This window comes from Molothrus aeneus, chromosome 26, assembly GCF_037042795.1.
Source record: "Molothrus aeneus isolate 106 chromosome 26, BPBGC_Maene_1.0, whole genome shotgun sequence".
NCBI classification, from domain to species: Eukaryota; Metazoa; Chordata; class Aves; order Passeriformes; family Icteridae; genus Molothrus; species Molothrus aeneus.
Window position 1 is genome coordinate 3,983,688 of NC_089671.1, and position 25,050 is coordinate 4,008,737.

The following is a 25,050-nucleotide window of genomic DNA, read 5'->3' on the forward strand; positions in this document are numbered from 1 at the left end:
TATTTGCTCGAGATAGGGCAAGTGATAATACAGCTGAGACTAAGGATGTTCGTGGCACTGGGTGTGTTTTTAGCAGCAATATAATTTTTTAAAAACAGTCTAAAAAAGTCTAAAATCTGTAGAAGTTTTAAGATATTAATAAATATTTATAGCTAGCCAGCTTGTTAAGAAAATATTTCAGTTGAGCTTCAAATATTAAGCTATAAGGAAGTGAAATCTTGTACTAGAAGGTACAAATCTCATAAAGAATTTGAGTTCAACACTACTGCATAAACAAACCTGATGACTAATTTGATGAAGTAATCAGTAATACAAAGCTACATAATGACAGGCTTGGCAAGGAGATGTTTTTTATTCTGGGTGAAGTAAATGTCAGCTATGCATGGGCAATGCCTTCTGCAGGACTCCAGGCCCTGTTGTACAATTGCTTACACAGAAAATGACTTAATAGCAATCCTTGTCTTATTTCTTATTTCTTTCTTTCCACTTTCTGAAGGCAACAAAACGAGCCCTGCAGCCCTTCCCTGGGTCATAGAGGATCCCTGCCCCATCCTTGGCTGTTGCAGCATTGCAAAATTTCCTCACAGAACGTTGTGTGCACTTCCTTCCTCCTTGTTTTTTAAATTTTGGTGGAGGTTTACTTGTTTGGATTTGTTTTCTTTTAAAATCTCTTTTAAGACAGTCTCCACCCTCCTCTCAGAAATGTTTCTGATGTGGAAACACTGTCAGCAAACCCCAAGAACGGAACATCTTTTCCCAGCTGTCAGGAAGCACGTGTGAAAGTGCAGCTGTCGGAGGGAGGATGGGGATGTTTGTGCATTTTGCTGTTGTGGGAGCCTGCTCTTGTCAGAAACCTTCACAAACAGCCCTCAGGAGCCCTGGCTGCTGGAGCTCACCTGCAACCCAATGCTTTTTTTAAGAAGCTGTGGGTAAAGGAACTGTGAATTTAGCCCTACCTTCTAAAAAATAAAAGTTTAGGTGTCACCAGAATCAGCTTTCAGGGTGTGCAGGCTCCCTCAGGATGCTCAGCCTGAGTGTCCAGGGGAGACAAGTGCTGGTCCAAAGCCCTGGTTTCTGTTTGGAAATGAGAAGTTTGCTTCCATCTGGATTGTTTTTCAGGCAGAGCTGCTATTGCCTTTGGACTAAGAGGATGTTGGTTTTTTCAGCATGTGTACAGAGTTTTATAGCAGCAGAAAGGTACGTGTGAGCTTGGAATTCCCTTTTTATTAGATTTTTAAATTTCCTGCCTGGAATTAATGTGGTTCTACATGTAAGGAGAACTGAATAAACTTGACAAATAATGAGCAGAACATTGCAGAACAGAAGTCATCCAGCCAAAACAAGTAAGTTAAAACATCAGAAAGGGAAATATGTGTCACAAAACAAGTAAGTTAAAGCATCAGAAAGGGAAATATGTATCACTTGGTGCTGTTGACAATATTGTGCCTCAAGAGAGCAGGTGGAAGGGAATAAACCAATCTGAGCTCTCATTCCCAAGGTCAGTTCTTTAACTTGGGATAGTGTTCTGTAGTAAGAACTTTGTCTGTTCTGTCACAGGCTTCCAAGGAAATTTGTGTGTTTCAGCAGAGTTCTAAGAATTATTATAAATAGTTATTCCCAGTCCCAGTTTCTCATCCCAAGAGGTCCTGCAGTCTGGAGGAGCATCTGCTGCAGTGGATGTCTGCAGAAGGTTTGCCAGAAAACACAGGGACTGACAGTTATGTCTGGTGATGGATTAAATCAAGGCTTCTGTTTTGTCTGCAAAAAGGTTTTACTTTTATAGGCAGGTTACTCAATACTGGATTTTCATACTCCTACTCAAGAAGGCTGTGGGGGCAAGTCTGCTGTTTATTTCAAGTTTGATTGTGAGAGAATTGTTTTTCTGGAGGACAAAAAAGAGAAGAGGAAAGGATGTCTTTTCTATGCATATTTAAGGTAGCTTTAAATTTATTCTGGTTGTGAAAGAGAATTTTGACATAGTGAATGCTTTTCAATTAACTGCAGATTGCAAAGAACATGTCAGCAGGTGAAAGGAACTTTTGGGTACCCAACTTAATAAAGCTAGCAGCTCCCAAATCCCCCAGAGATTAAATATTTTTGAATGGGATATCTGTCCTCCAAAGCATCTCCCAACAATGGAAAAAGAAAGAAAGAAGGAAAAAAAATTATGAAAGACCAAAATCTGGGGTTACTAATGCATTTCTCATGGGATAAATTCAAACATCACTGCATGAAAAGTATTCCAGACAAATGTTTTCAGGAATTGCTGTAAGAGTGCAGATAGAGTGCTCTGTTAGCTTAATCACTCAGCTTACTCACAGGTTAATTTTAACTTTTTTCTGGTTCCTAACCTCTGATAAAAGTTAAACTTCCTCCCCCCCCCGCCCTCCCCCACAATACTTAACATATTTAATGAAAAAATATTTTAAAAACAACACGTATTCCAGGACTGACTATATCTATTTTTCAGCCTTTTTAAAGCCTCTCTTGGTGTACTCTGAGGTGTATCTGAGGAGTATCTGCCCCTCTGTGCAGTCATCCATCACTTATGTGAGGAGCAGCAATGGCTGGCTGTGTGTGGGCACCTGCAGCAGATCAGGAGCAAATCAATTCTGCCTCTTGGTTTGCACAGGCTGCTGAAAGATTTTCTGTCAACTTGGATCAGCTCATTCAGTCACTACCAACTGAATTTTACTCATGAAACTGATGTGGAATAATGCTTGTGGAATCATCAAGCAATATTAAAATAATGGTAAGAGAAAGAAAATTATTTCCAGGATTAATTCCCTCTGCAGCCTGAAGTTACTGACCTCTCCTCTGTCACTGCTGATGCTCTGATGGATATTGCTGCAGAGCTTGAGGCTGTTTTCCAGCTACATCTGGAAATGCTGGAGTTGAGCAAATCCTGGTCCATTGCCAGTAAAGGGCACTGTGTGACAGTGACAGGGTGTGATGTGTGTTTCTGAACTGAGGAACTTGCTCATCCAGTAGTGGACAGCAGCTAAAAATGTCCTTGAGGAGCTGAATCAGTCCCACACTACTGGCACAGAGAAGGTTCCAGGTGTTCCCACAGTCCATGACCACATTGTAATCACCAATTGATCTCATGTCTCTGAAAGAAGGAATTGCTCTTATTTTTCTGAAAGAATTTCTAAGTGTGCTGTGAAATACAAGTCAAGACAGATTTCCAGTGCTCTTTCCAGTGTTGCACTGTACCAGTGAGGAAGCATAAAACCAAATAGTAATAATTAGCTCCTGTTGTAGTGAAAGTAGAAGTTCCAGGGTGAAAACCTCAGTGATATTCTGTCATTATCAACCTTCTGGTTCCTTTAGTTACTTTTCCAGGTTTAATTTATGTTGCCATTTGGAAGAGGTGTTGGATATCAGTCATGCAATGTTTAATTGTGAAAGGGGGCAGTGAGGGAAGCCCAGCGTGCTTCACTATCTTGCTCATCTCCCAGCAGATGGTGCCATTGTGAAATGTAATTTATACCCAGACAAACTGGGCAATCCAGAGTTTCTGTAAATTGTAATTTGTGGAATTTCCAGACTTCTAAAAAAAAAAAAAGGCAATGGTAATTTCCTTAATGTTCTTGTAAGTATTCAAATCCGTGGAGAAAAATTAATTTTTTATTCTTCTCTAGGGAGGTATAAAGAGATGCTTTTAAAACAAAAATAATTGATGCAAATGTCCCACTTTCAAGAGAAGACATTATGCCCTGAAAATGTGTGTAGAAAGAATTTGTTTCATTCCCAGCTCACCAGGGATTTTCTAGACTTGTGAAAACAGCAGTGTTGTTATAGTTCTATTATCTGTGAGTATACTGAAACAGAATTGATATGTAAGCAAAACAGGTCACAGCTTTAAGAAATCAAAGCAGTTAAACCATTATATGTGTCAGTAATTGAGGGATTAGAAATCAGAGCTGTTCTTGATTTAGTTACTGGAGAACTTGTGTTGACTTCAGTGTAGATATACATCAATTTCTGAAATAAAAAACTTTATAAAATAACATTTAGAAAAATTCTAAACATTTGTAGATAGACCTCTATAGCAGTGATCTCTATTTAAAGTCAGTGAACCTACACATGAAATTATGTGGAGCCTCCATGAGCAGTGACAAGATGTCTGAGCCCAAAAATGTTTCATTAATAAACCAGCCAGTTAGAACTGGAAGGTGACACACACAAAACTTTCTGAAGAAAGTGAAAGTGCCCTCAGGAGTGGGCATTTGAGACCAGGGGACCAAGTCTAGGGGCCCCAGAAGTTTGGCTGGAATTGGTGTGTGAGGTGTGAGATGTCTGTGCTGGAGGTTGGTGCTGTGGCTGCTCTCTGCTGTGAGCACATGGAAACAAAACAGCTGCACTGTGCTGGGAACTCTGAGCTGCCTTTCCTGTTGTAAGGGACTGCCTAAAAGCATTCCATTTGCAGAGGGAAAAAATTGAAAATCTTATTCAGCATTTTTCCTTTAGTTAGGGAAATAGGCTTTGCTCTCATTGCAGCAAAGCTCTGTTCAGTTGCCAGAGCTGGTGGCTCTTAGGAAATGTCACATGAGAGCAAGTAGCAGAGGATCCAGCCAGCAGAAACAGGGATTGTGAATTCCCAGATGAGGTTTAGTGTGTAAGGGTCCAATTCATTGGCAGTAGATTAAATGTGATGATTCCCATGGGTTTCAAAGGGCATTCAGTCAGGTTATAATGGCTATTCTGGCTGCTTCAGAAGGTGTGTTGCATTTCTGAGGTCAATTCTGCTTTTCCCAGAGATATAATAGGGATTGAATAGAGTTTTTTATATGATGTGAATTAGACTAAATTTGATCTTGTGTAATTCAGAAATATGTATCTTGAGAGATGGCATTAAAATGGCTGTCAGGAAAATATGCATGTGTGTTCCTGGCACAGGTACTTTAAGTTTACATTATTTAGGTCAATGTGGTTTCCAGTTTAAGCGTGGAAGATGGTATCAAAATGTTCTTGTGTGTTTGAAATGGTTTTCTCTCAAGTTTTATATCATTTTGGCCTAAATTCCTGCAGTAGAATTTAATTCTTGAGTTTGGGGCAATAGCAGCTTGATTTTCCTCTCCAAGACACGTTGAGGCTTGTCAGGAATGTGACAGTTTAATCAGCCTGGAGGATCTTGTGAAATGGACTTCACTTGGGAGTGACATCTGGCAACAGCCTCCCGTTTTGGCACCATTGAACCTTAATCCTGAGCTATTTCATCCTACAGCTGCCCTTTCCACGTGAACCTGGCTTGACCTGAGCCCTGCTGCCCTTCTGAAGGATATTGGCCCACCCTCACCCTCCTTCCCCTGCTGGGGCTCAGAGGAACCTTTGTCCCCCCGTGGGAAAGACTGTTGTGGTTTTGCTGGGCTTTTTATGTCCTCCTGAATTCTTCCACGGGGAAAGGGGGAAGGGGAAAATCTCCTTCCTTCCTATTTTTTTGTTACCAATGGCAAAAGTTGATTTACCTTTGTTCTCCACCTGCCACGTGTCCTCCTACTCTTTTCCTTTACCTGTCTCTGGGGACCATGGCTGGCAGCTGGCCAAGCCACCAGGGTTTTGTCGGTGGTTGTTTCAAACAGCCTGGCCTGAGCAGGACAAACACTGGTGCTAGTTACCAGCTCAGTCTTAATTGCTGTGACTATTGTGCCATTCTGTAAAACAGCCAGAGGTTCTTGCAGCCCATACATTGTTAAATGGATGAGTGTTTTCCTTCTGTTTCCTTTTGTAAAATTCCACGCTGATGTGGGTAATACCATCATTGACGTAGACTTAAAGCTTTAAAATAGTGGTTTGGGGAAAAACTGGAGCTTTCATTCACCCCAGGAGGAAAGAAAGAGATTTCATATGAACAGTGAAGCTTATGAGAACTGTCTGTCTCATTTATGGACTTCTGTGTTTTGTAATTTTGTATTGTTTTATGCAGTGTATAACAAGCCTGGAAAATGTTGCTGGAATTAAAGGAAAGCATTGGCTCTGTCCACAGAGGAAAAGAACAAAGAGATTAAGAGCTGAGCCCTCAGTTTTCAAGAATAACTAAATCACAGTTTGGGGAGTTCTGGGTCACACAACTTGAGAAACTTTCTGAAGGGCTTGGTTTCAACTCACTTTATCCATCCTGTCGGCTTCAGTCAGTACCAGGGCCAGAGGGAATGGCTTAAGTGTGACTTAAAAGTAGGCTGATATACTGAGAGGAAAATCCTGGAAATGGGGAAGCATTCTCTGTTTCAAATTGTGCCAGTGCTGCTGCAGATTTCTGCTGAGAACTGGAACTCCATCTGATTCTTTCCTGAGGGGTTTAGGGTTTGTGATTGTGTGTCCTTTGTGCTGTCCTAACTACATAAAATAAAATCTGGCGTTTTTGATATATGATGGTAGTATGAAAGATCCACCTGTCAATATTCTGGTCTCACACAACAGTACCTCTGCCTTTTGAGATAATTTGAATTTATTGTGTAAACTACAGTAAAGGTGATCTTTGCCACAGCAAAAATGGAAGACCTAGAAGTGGAGGTAAAGGGAGAAAATGAGTAATTCTGTACATCTATTCTCTGAAAGAGTCTTCTGTTAGGATGAAGGCAAGTATTTGCTCAAGTATCTGCTGAGGTCAAGTAGCAAAGGTAATTTCTGTTCTTAAATGGTTAATCATGACTTAAAAATACCCATACTGACAGGAACTGCAGGATAATGTCATTGGAACTTCTTGTTTTTTTAATACACCTTAAGAAATTAAACAAAGCAAACGTATTTGGTAGCGCCCTCAGGAAAAGTCCAGTCACTTCCTGACCAGTAATCTGCCTGGGAGCAGCATTTACATTCTCATTGTTTGCCATTTCCAGTTTCCAGTAATGGGAACGATTACTTGATCCAGCCAGTTTCTGCTGAAGATCGGGGAAAACGTACAAATTTTAATGGCAAATTTTTATCTGTTTCCATAAAACAACAAGGGAAAAAAGCATAACCTGGTTTTGGTACCTGGAGGCATCACCTCTGATAATGAGCATTGTTTTATTTTGGAATTAAAGTGTCTGCTCTTCAGGAACGAGATGTATCTTGCTCTTCTGGTGATTTTCTTGCAGTGTAAGTTTGATAACTGAATCTCTGGGTGCGTAGATGTGTTGCTGCTTTGTCTGGGGTTGGTTGAGGCTTTTTACAGTTTTTCATCACTGAGTCTCAATCTGTAAGCTTTGAAAATAACGTTTCTTCTCTTTTTTTTTTTCCCCAGGTTCAGAACTTTACGCTCAGGGGAAAGGTAGGGAATGGTAGATTTTTTGTTGTTTTGTTGGGGGGTTTTATGTAGAAATTTAATAAAACTAATTTAACTAATTCCTCAGTTGGTATGCATCTATAACAGAGTTTATTTGGATTTCCTGTACAATAGCTCAGTATGAAATTTGGCTATATGAAAAAAAAAAGGGCTTACTTGGTGGTGTTTCTTGGTATAGTGTTTAAATCAGAGATGTGCTATTTATACCTTAATAAAGGTGAAATCTTTCCTAAAGTAATTTGTTTTACTGAGCCACAAAACAGGTAGCAGAGAAAATTAGCATTTTGTTTTTATATGTAAGAATCCCTCTCATGCCCACAAGGAAGAAGGAAGGATAAAATTATAGAAAATAAGTTAAGGGCACTGTCTCCTGGTCTTGCAAAAGAATTGATCATGTCTGAGCAGAGTTGAGAAATTGTGTTCTGAAAGGAACATGGTTACGTTTTATCTTATCATCCTGCTGGCTCCCAGCACGTACATTCTGCATGCTTCCTTTTTCCCATCACCTGGGAGAAATGTTTGCTCCTTGCTGTCATGTGGTTTATTCATATGCAAAGAAATTCACAGCTTTTCACTGATTTTATGGCCCAGACTCTCTCTAGTAAGGACTCATTATAAATAGTTGGGAAGTGTGCAGGACAAGGGACTTCTTTAGATGCAGGAAAGTTTTTCTATTTGAATAGCAATTTCTAATACAAATCCTGACCAAAATGGATATAGCTCAGAAGTGTAAGTTCTAAAGGAAGAGAAAATGAATGAACTTATCCATCTTTCTCTATACTTGTTTCTCGAGATGAGAGAACATAAATATCAATTATACCAGGAGCCTAACAGTTGTAAAATTTAAGCTACAAATTCTTTTTCTTGCTGTGGTTATAAAACCAGAATATATTTCTATGCACACACATTTCTATACACATATACATACTTATATAAATAATACCATTTTATTAGCACTTAAAAGCACTTATCAATTTAAATGACAATATTTCTATCAAATGAAATGTAAATTTAAAAATTAATTTTTGTAATTTAAATGTGGCAGCTTGAGATAACTGTGTTGTATTGGACTAATTTAAAATAAAAATATTTTTTTCTTTTTTATAGTCTATCAAGTTTTTACTTTCAACGGAGTTAAAATCAAGGTTGAACCATCTGACAAAGTGAAGAATGGAGCTCCAATGTCAATCATCTGCCACGCTGATATTAGCAAAAATACTGATTTCCAGCTGAAGCACAATTTCACATTTTTTAAGGATGGGAAGCTTGTATTTATGACCATATCAGACAAAGAAGATGCACGGTATGAAATACCTGTGGCCAAGTCTGCAGATACAGGAGACTATGAATGTAGGGTGAAAGCAGGTGACAAGTTGGTTATCAGTAAGCCCATCTATGTTTGGGTTGCAGGTGAGTGTTCTGTCAGACATGGCAGATGAGATACAGAGAGAGAACAACCTTACAGGGAAGGAATAATAGTCAGTGCTTAAACAAGGTATCTTGAAAAGTGTGTTTTATCCTTGACATCACAGTACTTGATGAGAGTTTGATACTAATCCCCCATGTTAAGACACAGAAATGAGCTCAGGACCCCAAGGCTCCAGGCCAGATCAGTGCTAGTCAGGAACACAGTCTGTGCCACCATCCCCACTATCCTGAGCCTCTGTTCCCTAGGCTAGAGAAAGAATTATTTGTGAAAGTTGTGCCCACCCCAATAACTGTGATGAGGGGTGGGCAGATTCCTGGAAATGCTGGAAATGACCTACAGGGGTGCTCAGGGTGTGAGAGCCAGCACCAAAGCCAGCATCAGCCATGGGCCACTTTTGCAGACAATGTTGTCTCAGTCTTGTTCTTTCATCTCTTATGGGAACAGAGGCCACCTCCATCCATACACTCTCTAGACGTGTTCTTGACTGGAGGTGACATTTTCCCCTTGGAAAAGCATCTTGGACAGAATTTGTCAGCACTGAGTAGTTATGGGGTCATCTTTTGGTTCTTGCAAAATATTTGCATCTGTTAATCGGTATAAATCATTCCCACAGTCATCAGAGGTGCTGTTTATTACAGGCTTATGCAAAGTTCTGTTTCTTGTCTTTGTTTTCTGTTGTAAGGAATGACCAAGCCAATCCTGACTGCTGACAAAAAAGAAGTTTCAGAGGGTGAAATTGTGAAATTACGTTGTGAGCTGCCAGAAGAAGTTCCTCCTTTAGAGTTCTTTTTCCGGAAGATAAAGACAAATTCAGAGCCTATAGAAAAACGTGTAGCTGAACAAAACCAAAATTTTTCTGAGATGGAATATTATGTTGAAGCGGGAGATAATATTTTACAATTTGATTGCTTTGGCAAGAGACAAGTAAAAGCTGGATGGGAAAGCTCCCAACACAGCAACAAAACACTTGTTACAGTCAAGGGTAAGTTGTTTCAACTTTTCTTTTTACATTTCTTTGCTAGCCATAGATAAAAATTGGGTCAGATATTTACATGTATATCAATCTATCTGTATGTTTATATCTATTCTCTTGCAGAACCATTTAGAAAGCCCACTCTGATCACTAGGCCCTCCAATAACTTTACAGAAGGAGACATAATAGAATTTGAGTGCTCAACCGTGGCTGCTGAAATGCGTGGCATTGAAATCATCTTCCAGAAAAACAGAACAATACTGAACAGTGTACGAGATAAGAAATTTCTGAAATACTCTACATTAGCTACTCAAGAGGACAGTGGTGAATACCAGTGTAAGGTGGAGCAAGGAGCAGTGTCTAAAACCACCAAACTGAATGTCTTTGTGTCAGGTAAAACCTCCGTTCATCTTAGATTTTACTCAAAGTATTAATATTTAAATTTGGCAGAACTCGGGATCCAAGTGTAACCTCCAGATCCAAGTGTAAATTTTCTGTAAGTTAAAGGCTAGTTAGATTTTTGTTTCTGATTTTTGCCCACCTATACTTCCCAACTAAAATAATATCCTCAAACAACCTGTGAAAAGTGGTTTCAAGTAAATGCTAAGTTTCTGTTTTCCCTGAAAATACAATAATATTAAAATAACACAATTTTTTGTTCCCAAATTATAAACTATCAGTATGTCCTTCACTCTGTATACTTTGAGATAAGTAGTCATATTCTTCCAGGCTTATTTTGAATGAATCAGCTCTCTTTTTATCTTGCAGAATTATTTCCCAAGCCAACACTATCTGCTTCTATGACTCAGTTGGATGAAAATAAAGATTTAATTTTGAACTGCAGCATTAATGGTTTACGGAGAGCCAACTTCTCTATCTTACGGAAAAGTTCCAGTGGAGACATCCTGTTGAAAAAATCTAAAATCTTAGCAATTAAAGTTAATGTGAATGATACTGGATCTTACACCTGCAAAGCTGAAGTAAAAGGAATAATCAAGGAGAGCAAACCTGTAAGGATAAGTGTTTATGGTGAGTTGACACAGAGGCTTAGAACCACCAGGGTGGGGGAAGGCTCTAAACCAGAAGCTTTTAAATAAGGACATCTGTTTACAGAATCAGTCTCCAGTCCATGAACTAGCAGGGTGTCTGTTAGTTCTCACAACATGAATTTCTGTGGGATGTGCTTTAGCTGCAGAGGATTTGGTGCATTGTGATATAATCAAGTCGTACTTTCCAGGGCTGGCCCTCGGAGAAGGGCGTTGGAATGGCTTCCTGCTGGTCTCTAGGTTCTGCTAGGGACCAGATAAACTCTCATTCACTGCCATTTGCAGGAGCCAGGAATGTTCTGCAAAACTTTCACTTTGATCTGAAGCTCTGTCAGTGCCTGCCTTGAATCCTGCCCCTGCCCCTCCAGGCAGAAAGCCAGCAGAGCCAGAGGTCATGTGCTTGGCTCTACTCTAGCAAAGCCAAGGGTTTATTGGTTTATCAAGCACAGCCCCCTGACCAGCTCAGAGTACTCCAGTGCCCTTCCCTCTCATGGAGCAGGCACAGTGGGTCTCCAGTCTGTCCAAGGCATGAACTGCATTGTTCACTGTGCTCCTCCTGAGGAGGAGCTGTGCAATCTCTCTCAGATCATACACAGGGCAGACTTGTTCCTTGGGTCAGAAATACTTTTGGAGTTTGGATGATCTACAGGTGTGTCACTGATCCTTTCCTTGTTTTGCTTCATATTGTCCCTGTATGCTGCTTTATTCAAAGTCACATATGTTCTATCATCTTTGCTATTGATTTCTTCAAACCCCCCATTTCCATTCTATCAGTGAGGAAGAGCTTCCCAATATAGACTGTCTGCAAATTAGCTAAATATTGTATACTTATGTTTTCTACAAAATATTGTATATTTCTGTTTTCTTTTGGCCTTATGCAGTGTAATTTGTAACAATTTTTTAATTCACCTTTTAGCTCCAGTCTCCAAGCCAACTCTTTCTGTTGTCAGTGGCTCACCAGAGGTGGTATTAGGGAAGCCTCTACAATTAATCTGTCATTCAGTGATGGGAACACCACCAATAACATTCACATTCTACAAAGGGGATGAAATTAAGAAAAATGTAACTAATGACACATATGCTACATTCTTGGATGAAGATATTGGACTAAATGACAATGGAGGGTACAGATGTGATGCTAGAAACAATCACTCCAGCGGTGTGAAAACCAGCAATACTCTAAATGTCACAGTGATAGGTAAGTCTGTTTAATTCTTCTTCTTCTTGTCTAATGTAATATTTAGAGTTTTGAAACTGTAGCAACAAGTGGTGGACTAAGAAAAATGGATGTGAAATGTTTGCAAGTTCTTGCTCACTTGAGTTAAAATATTTGCCTATCACAGCACAGTAGTCCTGGACCAGAGCAGAAGTTAATTCTTGATCTTTGAAAAAGAAGAGCTAATTTCTCTCTACCGAGGAGTTTTCAGCTTTGCATCCTGGTTTAAACCCAAATTGTGTTGGTCTTAATAAGATAAACTTGTGGTTAATAGGCTGTTTTCCGAGTTTTGACACTGAGTTATGTATGACTGGAACAGATAAATGCAGAATTGTTGCATTTCTTTTGAGTCCGTTGGATTATTGCACACTCTCCACTTGCTGAGCTCCCAAACAGGGCTTTTTAATACAGTATTTGCATTCACCCAGACTACAGCACCTTAGGACTCACCTTAAATTCATCAGTTCCACTGTTTACTAACATTAGAGAGAAGCTGAATGATAAAACTCTGAAGAGTTTTATCTAGGGAGATTTAAAGTCAAGGTATTTTGTACTAACAAGGTACAAATAAACAAACACAAAGCATAATTTTAGTCCATTAACAAATGGGTATCTCTTTGCTGGAGCTGGTATATCCCAGGTGTCAGAGCTGTGGTTTGGGATATATTGTGGCACTGTTTAGAAGTTCTGAAGAGAAGGTCATTGTTTGGACCCTTGTTAGCCAGTGTTCCACAGTCCATCACTGGTGAGGTGGTGACTCAAATTCTCTGTATTCTGTCCTTTCTGTCTGTACCAGCTCTGGATAAGGACTTGTGTTTTCCAGAGCAATTCTCTCTGTCAGGGGCTCAGTCACAGTAGCCCATGTCTTATATCTAAATCCACTTCCTAATACAAATACAGCCTCCATGACCACCATCTTTTCATGTCAAATCTGGTTTCCTTCCTCTGCTTCTGTACCAGTGTTGCCTTAATGATTCCTTCTTTACATCTGCCTTGTGTTATCTATAGCTCTTCCCCAAACACATTTCTAATATTTCCAGAGAATTTTTCTTTGGGAATTTCAGCAAAACATGCTTCATATCCCAAATATTTTGCAAAGCTACTGACATTCTACATGTCTTGCATCACACAATGTGCTATAATTACAAAGGCTGAAGCTCATCTGCTCCTAGGCTAATTCTGTGTATGCTCACATGCTTCATTTGTAAACCAGCAGACTTAAAAACTATGATTTGGCTATGCATATTCTCCTTCAAATGCAAACTAACTTCTCTCCTTGTGCTTGCTATATCTGTAGCCATTGAAATTTGGGATTTGCTTATGCTTTTGGAGAATTTGATCTGTTATCTCCTGACACCCTCTATTGTACATTAAAAGTTACAAGAACACACCACAGAGTTAGCATAATCCAGCATAACTCTACATAACTATGAAAGCAGAACTACATAAATTGCACCATAATTATTTAAACAATGGAACTGCTGAGTGTATTATTTCTGGAAACTAAATCATTTGTAGGCTGGGGCCAGAGGGGCATCCAAAGGATTTTAAGGAAAGAGACTGACTGACCTCTCTGGAATGGATATAATTTTTTCCTGTGTCTGCTTTGTTTCTTTATCATGCCCTCTCTATTTCTGGGTCTATAAAAATATTTACTAGAGGATGCTGTCTGGCAGAGACTGTTCAGAAAGATTAATACTATGCATTCAGTCTCTGTTTAACTAAGCATTAAAGCAAGCATTTCTACAATACAATATTTTGTCATCAAAGTTATTTCTAATAGTGCTAATATTTGTTTTCTTTGTGTCTTCCTCTGTAGTACCCATCAGGGGTGCCAGTTTGGGCAGTGTTCCGTATGGAGAAGTAGAAGTTGGCAGTGATACTGCTTTCCTCTGCTCTGTGAAGGAAGGATCTTGGCCAATTGACTTCAAGTTTTTTAAAAAAACTGATCATGAAGTTCTTCTTCATAAAGTAAGGGAATATTCAGACAGAACCATATGGCACAAGAAAACAATGAAGAGGAAGGACACAGGGACCTATTATTGCATGGCTTCGAACCGAGCCAGCGCGGACGTGAGGAGCCGTCCAATAACCATCAGTGGTGAGCTCATTAATGATAAGCTGCCAATTCTGTCACCTTTACAGGTGAGGCCATCTGATTTGAGATGTTCCTCAGTGTAACTCCCTTACTGGAGTGGTTCATGCCACCTTACTGGTGGTTTTTGTTCCAGAAGTTAAACTTTATAAACAGAGATTGTCCAGCTTACATAGAAAAATTAAGGGGGTGCCCAAAAGCCAAAGGAACAAGATGCAAACTAAAACCAAGCTGTTGATCACAAGCTTGAGCTTTTGGTCACAAAGGAGAGGCTCACTAGAGGACTTGGCACACAAGTCTCTTCCAAGATCTTCCTTCCCCAGTGTGCAAGAAGGATGATGTGTAGTAACATGAAAGGTCAGGAATTACAGAATTTGGTAGTGTTGACCTGTCACTAACTACTCTCTTAAACATGTTTTTCTTATTTGCAGTCATCTTAGCAGCTTGGCAGAAAGGAGTCATTGCTGCATTTGTCCTGACAGCCATGGCAGGAGCAGGAGCAGTCGCTTTATGGTGGTTTTTGCGTAAGAAGAAAAAGGGTAATGTCCCCCCTCTCTTTGTTTTGGGACAAATGTATCACAGTTAAACTTGCATTTGTCTCAGCAGCAAAGGCTTGTGGGGGTGAGGCTTCAGAGATGACTAAACACAATTAAAAGAATCTACTTAGAAATGCTAGGTGACTCAAATTAGGCTGCAAATGTGCTGAAGCTTTCCAAGCATATTGGGCAAAACATGTAACTAATAGTGCTGGGCAGGCCCTAGGAAGCAAAGGTTATAAAATAGGCCAGAATTACTCTGTTCCCATGCAGTCCTAGGTCTGAAATTCAGCCTCAGGCAATGTAGAGGCAGACAAGACCTGAAGAGGTTTCTGATCCCTTATAGAGCTATAGAAAATTTGATTTGGGGTCCCAACTCAGGTGTAATTGAGCTACCTCTCTAGTCCTCATGAAGCAAACTTAGATTATTAATTTATGGGATTAGGTTTTTTTCTTCCACTCTGTAATACAATTTCATTGAGGGATTTGTCTATTATCGTTAAGGTATTTTTTTTAGGTCTTGTTATTTCAGAAAATAAGTAAATCTGATTTATCCTGTGATACCCTGTACATAGCAAATTATTTGGGAAAATTTGAAGAATTTCAGTGTCCCAGATTGTTTAAATTGGCTAGCTTAAAATCTGGGGTCTGGGATATACAGTTCTCTGTGAAAGAGAGATTTAGGGGACATGGAAGATAAACAAGATGTTAGGTAATTAGTATAATTAAAATAATAATAAGGTAAACAAGACATGATGTAATTAATTTTGTGATAGCCAGGAGAAACTCCTCTGACAGGAGTAGACAATCACTATATATTTGGTTTTAATTTTTACTTTTAAATTCTTTGCTTTTACAACCTATTAATAGAAGTTTTGTTTTTCTCTGTCAAGCTAAAGGACCATCCATGGAGATGTCTGGGTAAGATGCCTCCCTGTCTGGGTTTCAGCTGGGATAGAGTTAATTTTCTTCTTAGTAGCTGGTACAGTGCTGAGTTTTGCATTTAGTGTGAGAATGATGTTGATAACACTGCTGTTTAGTTAAGTAGTGCTTACACTAAGTCAAGGACTTTTCAGTGTCCCATGCTCTGCCAGCGAGCAGGGGCACAAGAAGCCAGGCAGGGTGGTGGCCTGGACAGTTGACCCAAACTGTCAAAGGGATCTTCCACGCCACAGAGTGTCATTGCCAGTAGAGAAACTGGGGGGAAATTGTCTGGGAGGCACTGGTCAATGCTCAGGGCTGGGCTGGGCATCAGTCAGCAGGTGCTGAGCAATTGTATCGAGCATCACTTGTTTTTCCCGAGTTTTACTCCTCTGTCTCTCTCTCCTTCTATTATTATTATTACTACTACTATTATTACTATTATTATTTTTTATTATATATTTTACTTTATTTCAATCATTAAACTGTTCTTATCTCAACTGTTCTTACCTGGGTTTTACCTTTTTCCAATCTTCTCCTCGTCCCACTGGGGGTGGGGTGGGTGAGGGAGGGTGCTTAGTTACCAGCTAGGGTTAAACCACAACAGCACCCAACGTGGGACTCGAAGTTAACAACAGCTCTGACCAGTGCATGTTGAAACAAGCTTGCTACAAGCATTCCTTGTGGTTTCATAGCCACTGGTCACCGTGTTGATTCGTTTGCTCTCAGAGCTGTGTTCTCCAACACGTTGCTTGCACTACTGCCCCCTGTTGTGTTTGTTGCCTTCGGGGCAGGGCTCAGGGTGTTGTTTTAACTCACCTGGTCGGGTCTCAGCGCTGCCATCACCTGTGCGTGGGGAGACACCTGTTGGGAATTATTCACAATTACATCTTTCACCCGGCTCCTCGGACAACCAGCCTATGGAGGAGAGCCATCTTCCCACAGCCTCCCTTTCTTCTCCAGCCTAATTACCACAGCCTTTGAGAATTAGGAAAATTTTGATTATACTTGGGATGTTGGAACCAGCATGGTCCTATTGGTAGGAACCAGCAAGTGGCTGAATGTGGTTCAGCTCTTGTTTAGGGTCAAAAAATTATTTGCAGCTACTCCAACCCCCACGACAGGCACAGTGGGCACTCAAAGTCCAGTAACCACAGACACTGGGATTGCTCACCCCAGGGGTGGGTGATGCAGCTGAACCAGAGGACCAACCCCTGTCTGTAGCAGTTGCCCCTCAAAAAAGAAAGAGAAATGCCCAGGAAAGATGGCTTGTTTAGTAAAGGACAAGCAAGGTCATAACGAGAACAGGAGGAAGAGGCAGAACAAGAGGCACTTGATCCCTATCCCTGAGTGAGCTGCAGGATATGCAAAAGGATTTCAGCCATCATCCAGGTGAGCATGTTATCACCTGGATGCTCAGATGCTGGGATAATGGGGCTGGTGCTGTGGAATTAGGGAGTAGGGAAGCCAAGCAGCTGTGATCATTTTCTAGGGAAGGGTGAATTGACAGGGTGATTGGAAGAGTAACACAAGTCCTTAGCCTCTGGAAGCAGCTCTTGTCAAGGAAAGGTATTTCTTCAAGGAGGGTGTTCTGTTTCACCCAGAGAATGGACCATGATGGAGAGAGGTACTCAGTACAGCAGGGAACTAGCCATGCTTAGAGGTAGATCATTTATTATGACCCAAACAACACATGGTCCCTCACAGATCCAGATGAAGTCTACTGTGCACACACCAAGTATCAGAAATGTGTCCATCATTTTACACCAGCTCATTGGCAGTGCTGTCTGGGGACACAAACAGGCACCAGTGGTGGAGACAGTGGCTCCCCAACTCTTGCAGTACACAGAAAAATCTCTTCCTCCCTTGTCCCTGCTGTGGAGAAGCCAGCTGAGCAGCTGAAAGAGGATCTAGATTGTAGTCCCCACGTGCCCAGTCCAGAATCTCAGCTGGTCGTTGGTCAGGGGAGGATATTGAGGGTACACACCAGGGCAGACCCTGGCTTTTTCTGTAGGTCTACAGAGACAACATGAGGAATAGGGATAGAAATTCTACCTCAGGCCTACATGAATTGCAAGGAAGAACAAGCACAAGAGGGGTTCTTCCAGGAAAGCTGCTGCTGTGGTCTGCAGTGGGCAGTTCCTCAGACAGAGCGGAAGGGCTGATCTTATTCCTGATCCTATGGAAAGGAATTCTACTCTATTTTCACAAGAAGCAAGTTGTATAAGCCTATGACCAAGACTAGAGGGGCTCTGCCTCCAGCCGTGTGGAAGAGAGGGACAGCCTTGTTCACTGGACTGTGTGGATCACGTGGCCCCCCACGTCAGCCCCCCAGGAGTATAAGGCTGTAGCAGATCCGGGTGCACAGTGTACCCTGATGTTATCAGGCTGTGAAAGGACAGACACCATTTGTGTTTCTGGAGGGGGATTCCAAGAGCTGACTGCTGGAGGCTGAAATCAGCCTGACTGGGAATCAGAAGCCCCCACGGGGACTGGCGCAGAGGTTCCATGGGCATAGACTATCTCAGGAGTGGGTAGTTCAAGGACCCAGAAGAATCATGGAGGGCTTTCAGTGTAGCAGCCTTGGAGATGGAGGAAATGAAGCAGCTGCCTGGTCCCACCTCTTGGAAGACCTTCCTGTTGCAGGGTTACTGAAGGTTGAATAAAGCAGGTGCTGTCGCTGTCACAGCACAGCCCCGGCGGCAAAACCGCGCTGAGCCTGGGACTGCGGGAGGTGCTGCTCGCTGCTCAGGGCATCCCCTGTTTTCCTTGCGGTTTCTCTCTCTCTCTTGCTCTCTCATTTTCACTGCCATTATTATTATTAACTTTATTTGAATTATTAAACTGTTCTTATCTGAATCCGTGGGGTTTATCTTTTCCCAATCCTCCTCCCCATCCCTCTGTGGCAGGGCAGGGCAGTGAGCGAGTGGCTGTGTGATGTTTAGCTGCCATCTGGGGTTAAACCAAACCTGCTTTATGATAGTCATGCAATATTTCTGTGTATAAAGGGCTGTAAGCCTTGCTTCACATGAATATAGCTTGTTACAGCGCACACCTGCAGACAATAGATAGTTGTGCTTCATGTTCCACCTGCTAACACAACAACAGGATGAGGAAATACTCTAAAAATAGAAAAAAAGCCAGATAAGTGAAATACAAGAATGTCAGGTCTGTATCTGAATGCATTTAGATATGGAATAAAATTGAAAATACAGATGTCATAAAGAAGAATAATGCAATAGGGAACATTTTTGACTTTAAAGTTTCCTTGTGTTTCTCCTAAAGCAAAGGCAAAATTTTCATTAGTTTCAGTGGTTAAGAATATGTGATAGTCAGCATAGACAGTGACTGATCTTTGCACAGAACCATGTTGTTGGTTTTATTGACTGGTTTTGGATAATTACATCGAATTTTATTGGTTTGTTTTTCAGTTCTGCCTTGGCTCCAAACTTGACAAGTGAAAAACTAACAAGACCGCCCAGTGATGGAAACTACTATTCAGGTAGGTTATTATGCCATAAGACTGTTAGTAAATTGGTTAAATTAAACATCTATTTAAAGTTCTGGATTTCATAGTTACTGTTTGGATGGGGCCCAATGTTTTGGGAATACAGAGGGATACCAATAACATTGTCCAAGGTATCTTCTGTCATTTTGTCTTTGCACAGTTTTTATGAGCACGTCTTACACAGATTGGTTTATAAGTCTGACATTTCTCCCAGGCAATCAATTGACAATATCACAGGTGGAGAAATCATGGTAAAAGAAAATTACTTTCTGCTTTTGACACAGCTGCAAGAAAATTATTTCAGAGAGGAAATTTGAGCTGTGGCACATGGCCCTGTGATGTGACCACAGTACAGAGATGTTAACTTGCCTGGGCACCTTTCATTGCAGGACCTCAGTGCACTTGGCAATGACAGGTGGATGTGATGTTTAGAGCACCTGACATAGACAAAGTTGCCCCTTGGGTGTTTGTTAGCTGATTATTTTAAAAGCCACATTCTTCCCACCTGAATGTCTTAGTGGGAATCTATAAGTAGAATGTGTTATACAGAAATACAGATAATGACAGTAGGAATTGCAGCTGTGTAACTCATTTATTTCATTGGTTACAATAAATACTTTGTCAGCTCAACTTTGGTTTTCATATTTTAGGATCAGGTTACATTGAAGATAATGAAAACCACATGAAATCAACAGATGAGAGTAAAGGTAATTCCATACCTAAACAATAGATTTTTAAATTATCTTATAATTGAAAGTCTTGATGATTTCTAATGGCGGTAGTGAGGTAGTAATCATAGGGCCATCCCTTTTTTCCCATGTCCAAAATGACACCAATAGGACCCTTTTATCAATTGCCTTATGCAGTGTAATTAGCTGTGCTGGATCCCAGGCCATCTAATGATAGGTGGTATAAAAATACAACTTATAGTCAAAATATTAAGTTCTATATAACAAATATTCTGGTTTGTTAAAAAAACCCCAAGATTTTCTACAGATTTCTGCTTCTTTTACTTCTCTGTCCTTTCTTCACTTCTCTGGATCTTGAAATATCTAAGAATTAAATCTAAAAATAACCTGCTATGAAATCTGAATAAAATAATCTGCCGAATATGTTCTGCAGTATTTCAGTCTGAATGAATGCTGTGGTTCCTTCCAGCTCTTACAGAAATGTGGTAGAACACCATCCCCACCCCACTCTAAAAATAGAGTAGAAAGCAGCAGCTGTTTCTGTGTCTGCTGTACCCAGGTAGCCAGTTCCTGTCAGCCACTGCCCCTATAGGTCAGATGGCAGATCATTGCCAGGCTTGCTGTGGGTGTTGTGGCACAGAAGCATTTGAGGAGGAAAGTGGGTTCCATTCCAAATGTTTTATGTGGGGCTTGGAGGCAGCTTAGGAGGACAGTGCTGAAATGGGCTAATTGGCAAAGCAGAAATTTGGAGAATGAGAGGTGATGAGGGAGGCCATGAAAGACATAAAGATGGCTTGAAATGTGAGGAAAGTGCAGAATGGGAAGTGTCCTGCCATAGCAGCCACAGAAAACAAGAAAGTAATGGCAGGAAGAGAAAGGGAAGAGCAGGTGGAATAGGAATATGGGAGAAGCTCTGGTAATTCCCTACTCTGTTTTGGATTGTGCCACTTTTGAAGGTGTTACATTGCAAGTAACAGTTTTAGGCACAATTTGCATGTCCCACAGTTTCAGAAATCTAGCTGGTCTTCTGCCCTTTGGAGTGGGATGACCCTCAGAAATGGGCTGGCCTTACAACTTAGCAGAGTAACTCCCATGTGCCATCAACAGGGCCTGGTCCTGCACCCATCACAGTCAGCTGGGACTTGTCCATTAATTTCAGTGGCAGCAGGATCAGGCCCACAGCTCAAATGAAATGTGCAGTCCTACAAAGAAACATCTTCTTGATATTTTTGGGGCAGGACCTGACCTTGAGAGTGCTGAGGTGGATTACACTGAAGTTGAAGTCTCCACGCTTGATCCTCACAGAGGTAATAAACTCTCCAGCCTCTATGGGTTATTTTTGGGAGCATCTCTGGGGCTGTTGCTGCTCCCTGACACTGGCCTGGTATTGGCACCTGGGGATGCCAGGGCTGTGCTTTGTGTGCTGACAGTCTCCTGCCAGGAGTGCTTCTAAACCTGGCTGATGCTGTGGCTCCTGTGCTGCTGTTCCTGCAGCTCTTCCCCTGGGATATTCCCATTTACAGGAAGGCTGTGTGGAGATGTGGCTCTAAGCAGAAGGCAGCCTGCTGTGAAATATCCATGTTAAAGATACCAAATTCGCTGAGAGCAACTTGAGGCTGCCACAGAGTTAGGTAATGGAGAGAACAGAAACCAGTGGAATTTCCTCCTTTGTAAAGGAACTGGTTGAAGGGTCAAAGATGTAATTCACTTGTGGCTGAGAAGGGAGACAAGTGTTGATTTAATCTCTTAGTCTTGAGAGACCTGGAGACCATCCTGAATTTTGTGGCATCTTAAACAGGGAAATGAGATATTGATGCTCAGATAACTTTGTCCTCCTTCTGCAGTAACCAGACCTCAGAGCGTGGGGCTGAGGTACGTGTCTGCAACCTTGAAGGAGAAATAGCCATGGACATTTATTCACCACCCAAATGCCCACTTCAGTCATTCTGTGTCATCTGGAGAACTCAAATGCCATTATGGCCTTGCGTTGAAAGGTGCTAAACATTTCAGAAATTTGCAAAGAGCTCCAAGTAGGTTAAAGTGCATAAACCCTGCGAGAGAAGTTTATGCTCTGCTCTTACTTCTTTGCTTCAGCTGAATGAGAAGCAGACTGAGGAAGAAATGGATAAATTTCCTTCTTCCTGGTAAGAAGGACTAGTCACTTATTGCAGAGACCAAAGACATGATTGTTTAGCTGGTAGCACAGATGTTTGGGCAAGAGTTCTCACTCTTCAAGCCTGGCAGCCAAGCCCTCCCGGAACAGCCAGTCCACCTGTCCTTTTTGTTTTCACTTCCTGCTATCATTCATCACAGAGTCTCTCTTCCCTGTGTTTGAAGCAGGCTATTTGCCCACCTCTGCTAAATTCTGCACTGAAGGACAAGAGTTGTTGTACTCTTCTTCAGAATAGGGCTAATAATTGTTCCAACTGTTTCTGAGTGCACTACAATTCTACAATGATGTGCACACCATTCTACATTGGTGTAGAACAGTAAGATATGATAGTGCATTATTTAAATTAAAAGCCCTATTAAATTCAAGATCAAATTGATCACACCTATAAAAACAGCATTTTCATCCATTCTTGCTATATAACACTCTTCCTGTATATCAGACTAAGTAATAAGGTAGTATCTATGCTCTGTAGATAGAACCCCATTAAACCACAGAATAATGTTTACCAAGGTTTGTAAATGAGATCAGATTATTTTAATTGAGTTCTGCCTCGTGCTACAGACCTATGCATGGCACACAGAACACTGATAGATTCTGTAAGACTGAACTGTGCTGGAGTGTACAGAGATATGAACAGCTCCCTGTTCGATTTCCTTTGTTGCCCCAGGACACAGTGGAGTGCTTTGGTTAGGGAAATGGAAACTGCATTGAAAGTATTTCATGTGTTCCTCCTGAGAGCATCCTGAGGATGCTGCTTAAATAGAATTAAATAGAAGAAGTTGTATGAAACCAAGTTATCTCTTGAGCTCTGCACTGCCTATCACAATGAAAACAGGATGAGATTTATTCTTGGGAAAAGAGAAGCAAAGCCAAGTTTCTTAATATTCCCTTGTAATAATCATGTACACCCAGAGAGAGAATTTGACCACAGGGCTGCTGCTGATACTTCTGTTACGTTGATGTTATTGTAAGGTTTTGTTCCCAGCCATAATATTCTTTCATGTCTGTGTGTGGATATGACCAGCCCTTCCTAGGGAACAGAACTTTCAGATTATCACCTTGCTCCAAATCCCTTTCCCCTCTTCTGATTCCTCCTATTTTCTGAAGGAAGACAAAGCAAATCACATTAATTTTTCTCTGGGCACACATTGCTCATCCAGCAGCTACACAGAGTCTGATTCCTTCTGCCTTTTGAGGAACTGAAGATTTCTTTGATCTCTCTGGCCTAACCTCAATTTAATTTATCTTTCCAATCATTTGTTCCTCCTGCCACTGTTGTCAACATCAATACTAATGTTCTCAGGAGCAGGAGAGTCATATTTTGTGTTCTGTGAAAGGCTACTGCAATAAATGCTGCAGTATCTAAGCTGTAACAGCTGCCTTTTTGTCACTTCTGGGAATTGGGATTGATTGAATGTCACTTCAAACAAAGTTGAAATTATTGTAGAAGGATGAACACCTTGTCTTTATCAGTAAAGAATTACTTACATTTGAAAACACTGTTGTACCCTGTTTTTCAAGTGATGTCTGAGCTACTGTTAATTTCTGGAATACTTTTATCTGGAATTATTAAATTCAATACTTAGTAAGTTTGTATGCTTGACAAAAATACAGTGTTTGTCTTTCCTAAAGCTTAGCTGAGGAAATAGATGGCAAGGTGATTTAGACCCTTTATTGGGAATCTGAGCAAAACCAAAAGCAGGGGCTAAAGTCAGATCAGGAAACATCCCTGAAGTGACAAGGCAGAAACTGCTAAGTATGGCTGAGTAAGAATGTTCTCCTTATTTTACTATTATATCTGGTTAGTTATCTGCAGGGTGGCAACAGTATAAAATTAGTGGGAATAAAATGTCAAATCATCCAAGTAATTTCTCCTGGCACATTTTTTCAGTGCTAGGACGACTTTTGGAAGGTTGACAAAGGAAATAACATGGGCAGTGGCATTATACCACAATATAATGAAATGGGTATGATAAAAAATAAAAAAGCAAACTAAGGAAATGCCTCAAACCAAGTCTTTGCACAGAGTCAATAGGAGTAGATTTAGGACTGTTACCTGCTAAAAAAAAGTCCTAAACAAAATGAGCTACCTTTTATTAAAATTCCAAGAAGATTAATTCTTACTTCACTGGAAACTGAATTGATAATTTAAACAGTAGTCTGTAAGTATTTTAAATATGCCTTGAGATCTTCAAATTATTTTGCAAAGAAAGTTCATGCCAAAGTTGCAAGTTTGAAGGCTGTGATTAGACACTTGGGGAAGTGTGGCTGCTATTGTTTAAATTAATAGCAGTTTTGCAACTCCATTCTGATGTGTTAGCTCACAGCATTTAAAGGATGCTGAACAGAATTTAAAAACAAAAAATTAATGGAATTAGCTTTGGGAAATCAGAATGTGGTGCCAGAGACACTTGGGTTCTTCAGGGCAATGCAGAACAGTAACAGTCCTGACTCTGAGTCTGCAAATCATTATGTCTGAATTCTTTAAATGTTGGGGCTTTTTAATAGCTAAAACACAGGATTCTGTATCCAGAAATTTTAATTTCTTTCCTTTTTTTTTTTTTTCAAAGAGGAAACAACAATTAAATTATTTTTTTAATTTAACTTTAACTAGAAAAATTTAACTTCTTGGTTTGTTGAAGGTCCACAGAAACTGGAGGTGATACTGATAGAATTCTGAGCTTTTGTAGGAAACTCAGTTTAACTGAAATGAGTGAGTGTTTCTGAAGCACTTTGAGATCCATGAACAGCAAACTCCTGGACCCTGCCATCACAGACCTTTACAGCAAGTGAAGGAAGTGGTTTTAAATGCACAGTTCTGGAGCACTTTGATTGCCCAGGGATTTTTAAACTACAGCCATACAATGAATCCAGGAGATTGTTCTATTCTCCTATTGGCCAGAAGTTTATGCTGACCACAGAGAAAATTATTCTTGCTATTTTCAGGCCTCTCTGTCCAAAAGGAGACCTTTCCCAGATAAATGGAAGCTGTGCAGTGTAAAATCTGCAAATATTCTTCTGAGACATTTCACAAAGCACAGCAATTTAACTTTTTTTTCTTTTTGCCATTAAGATTTAACCAGGCTAGTTGCCAAAAGGCTTTATGGTTAGTCTTCCAAGTGATAGATCTCCTAGGGCTAGGACCCCTAAATCCTTAGAACAAATTGAAGAAGCTCTTCAAAGAGATCCAGGGA

The 25,050-nt window shown here is 40.6% G+C and overlaps 1 protein-coding gene across 6 annotated transcripts in view; it reads left to right on the forward strand.

Annotated features, from left to right (window-relative positions):
• Positions 1-6,825: 6,825 nt before the first annotated feature.
• Positions 6,826-25,050, forward strand: part of PECAM1 (platelet and endothelial cell adhesion molecule 1) — a 30,178-nt gene continuing 11,953 nt past the window's right edge. For all 6 annotated transcript variants that reach the window (XM_066566034.1, XM_066566035.1, XM_066566036.1 and 3 more), the window contains exons 1-13: positions 6,826-7,083; positions 7,229-7,255; positions 8,378-8,680; positions 9,382-9,681; positions 9,796-10,065; positions 10,441-10,701; positions 11,635-11,916; positions 13,754-14,035; positions 14,461-14,568; positions 15,459-15,486; positions 18,918-18,988; positions 19,645-19,701; positions 20,922-20,990. In XM_066566034.1, the coding sequence (XP_066422131.1) occupies positions 7,050-7,083; positions 7,229-7,255; positions 8,378-8,680; positions 9,382-9,681; positions 9,796-10,065; positions 10,441-10,701; positions 11,635-11,916; positions 13,754-14,035; positions 14,461-14,568; positions 15,459-15,486; positions 18,918-18,988; positions 19,645-19,701; positions 20,922-20,990 (2,092 nt within the window). In that variant the 5' untranslated portion in view covers positions 6,826-7,049. The remainder of the gene's footprint in view (positions 7,084-7,228; positions 7,256-8,377; positions 8,681-9,381; positions 9,682-9,795; positions 10,066-10,440; positions 10,702-11,634; positions 11,917-13,753; positions 14,036-14,460; positions 14,569-15,458; positions 15,487-18,917; positions 18,989-19,644; positions 19,702-20,921; positions 20,991-25,050) is intronic.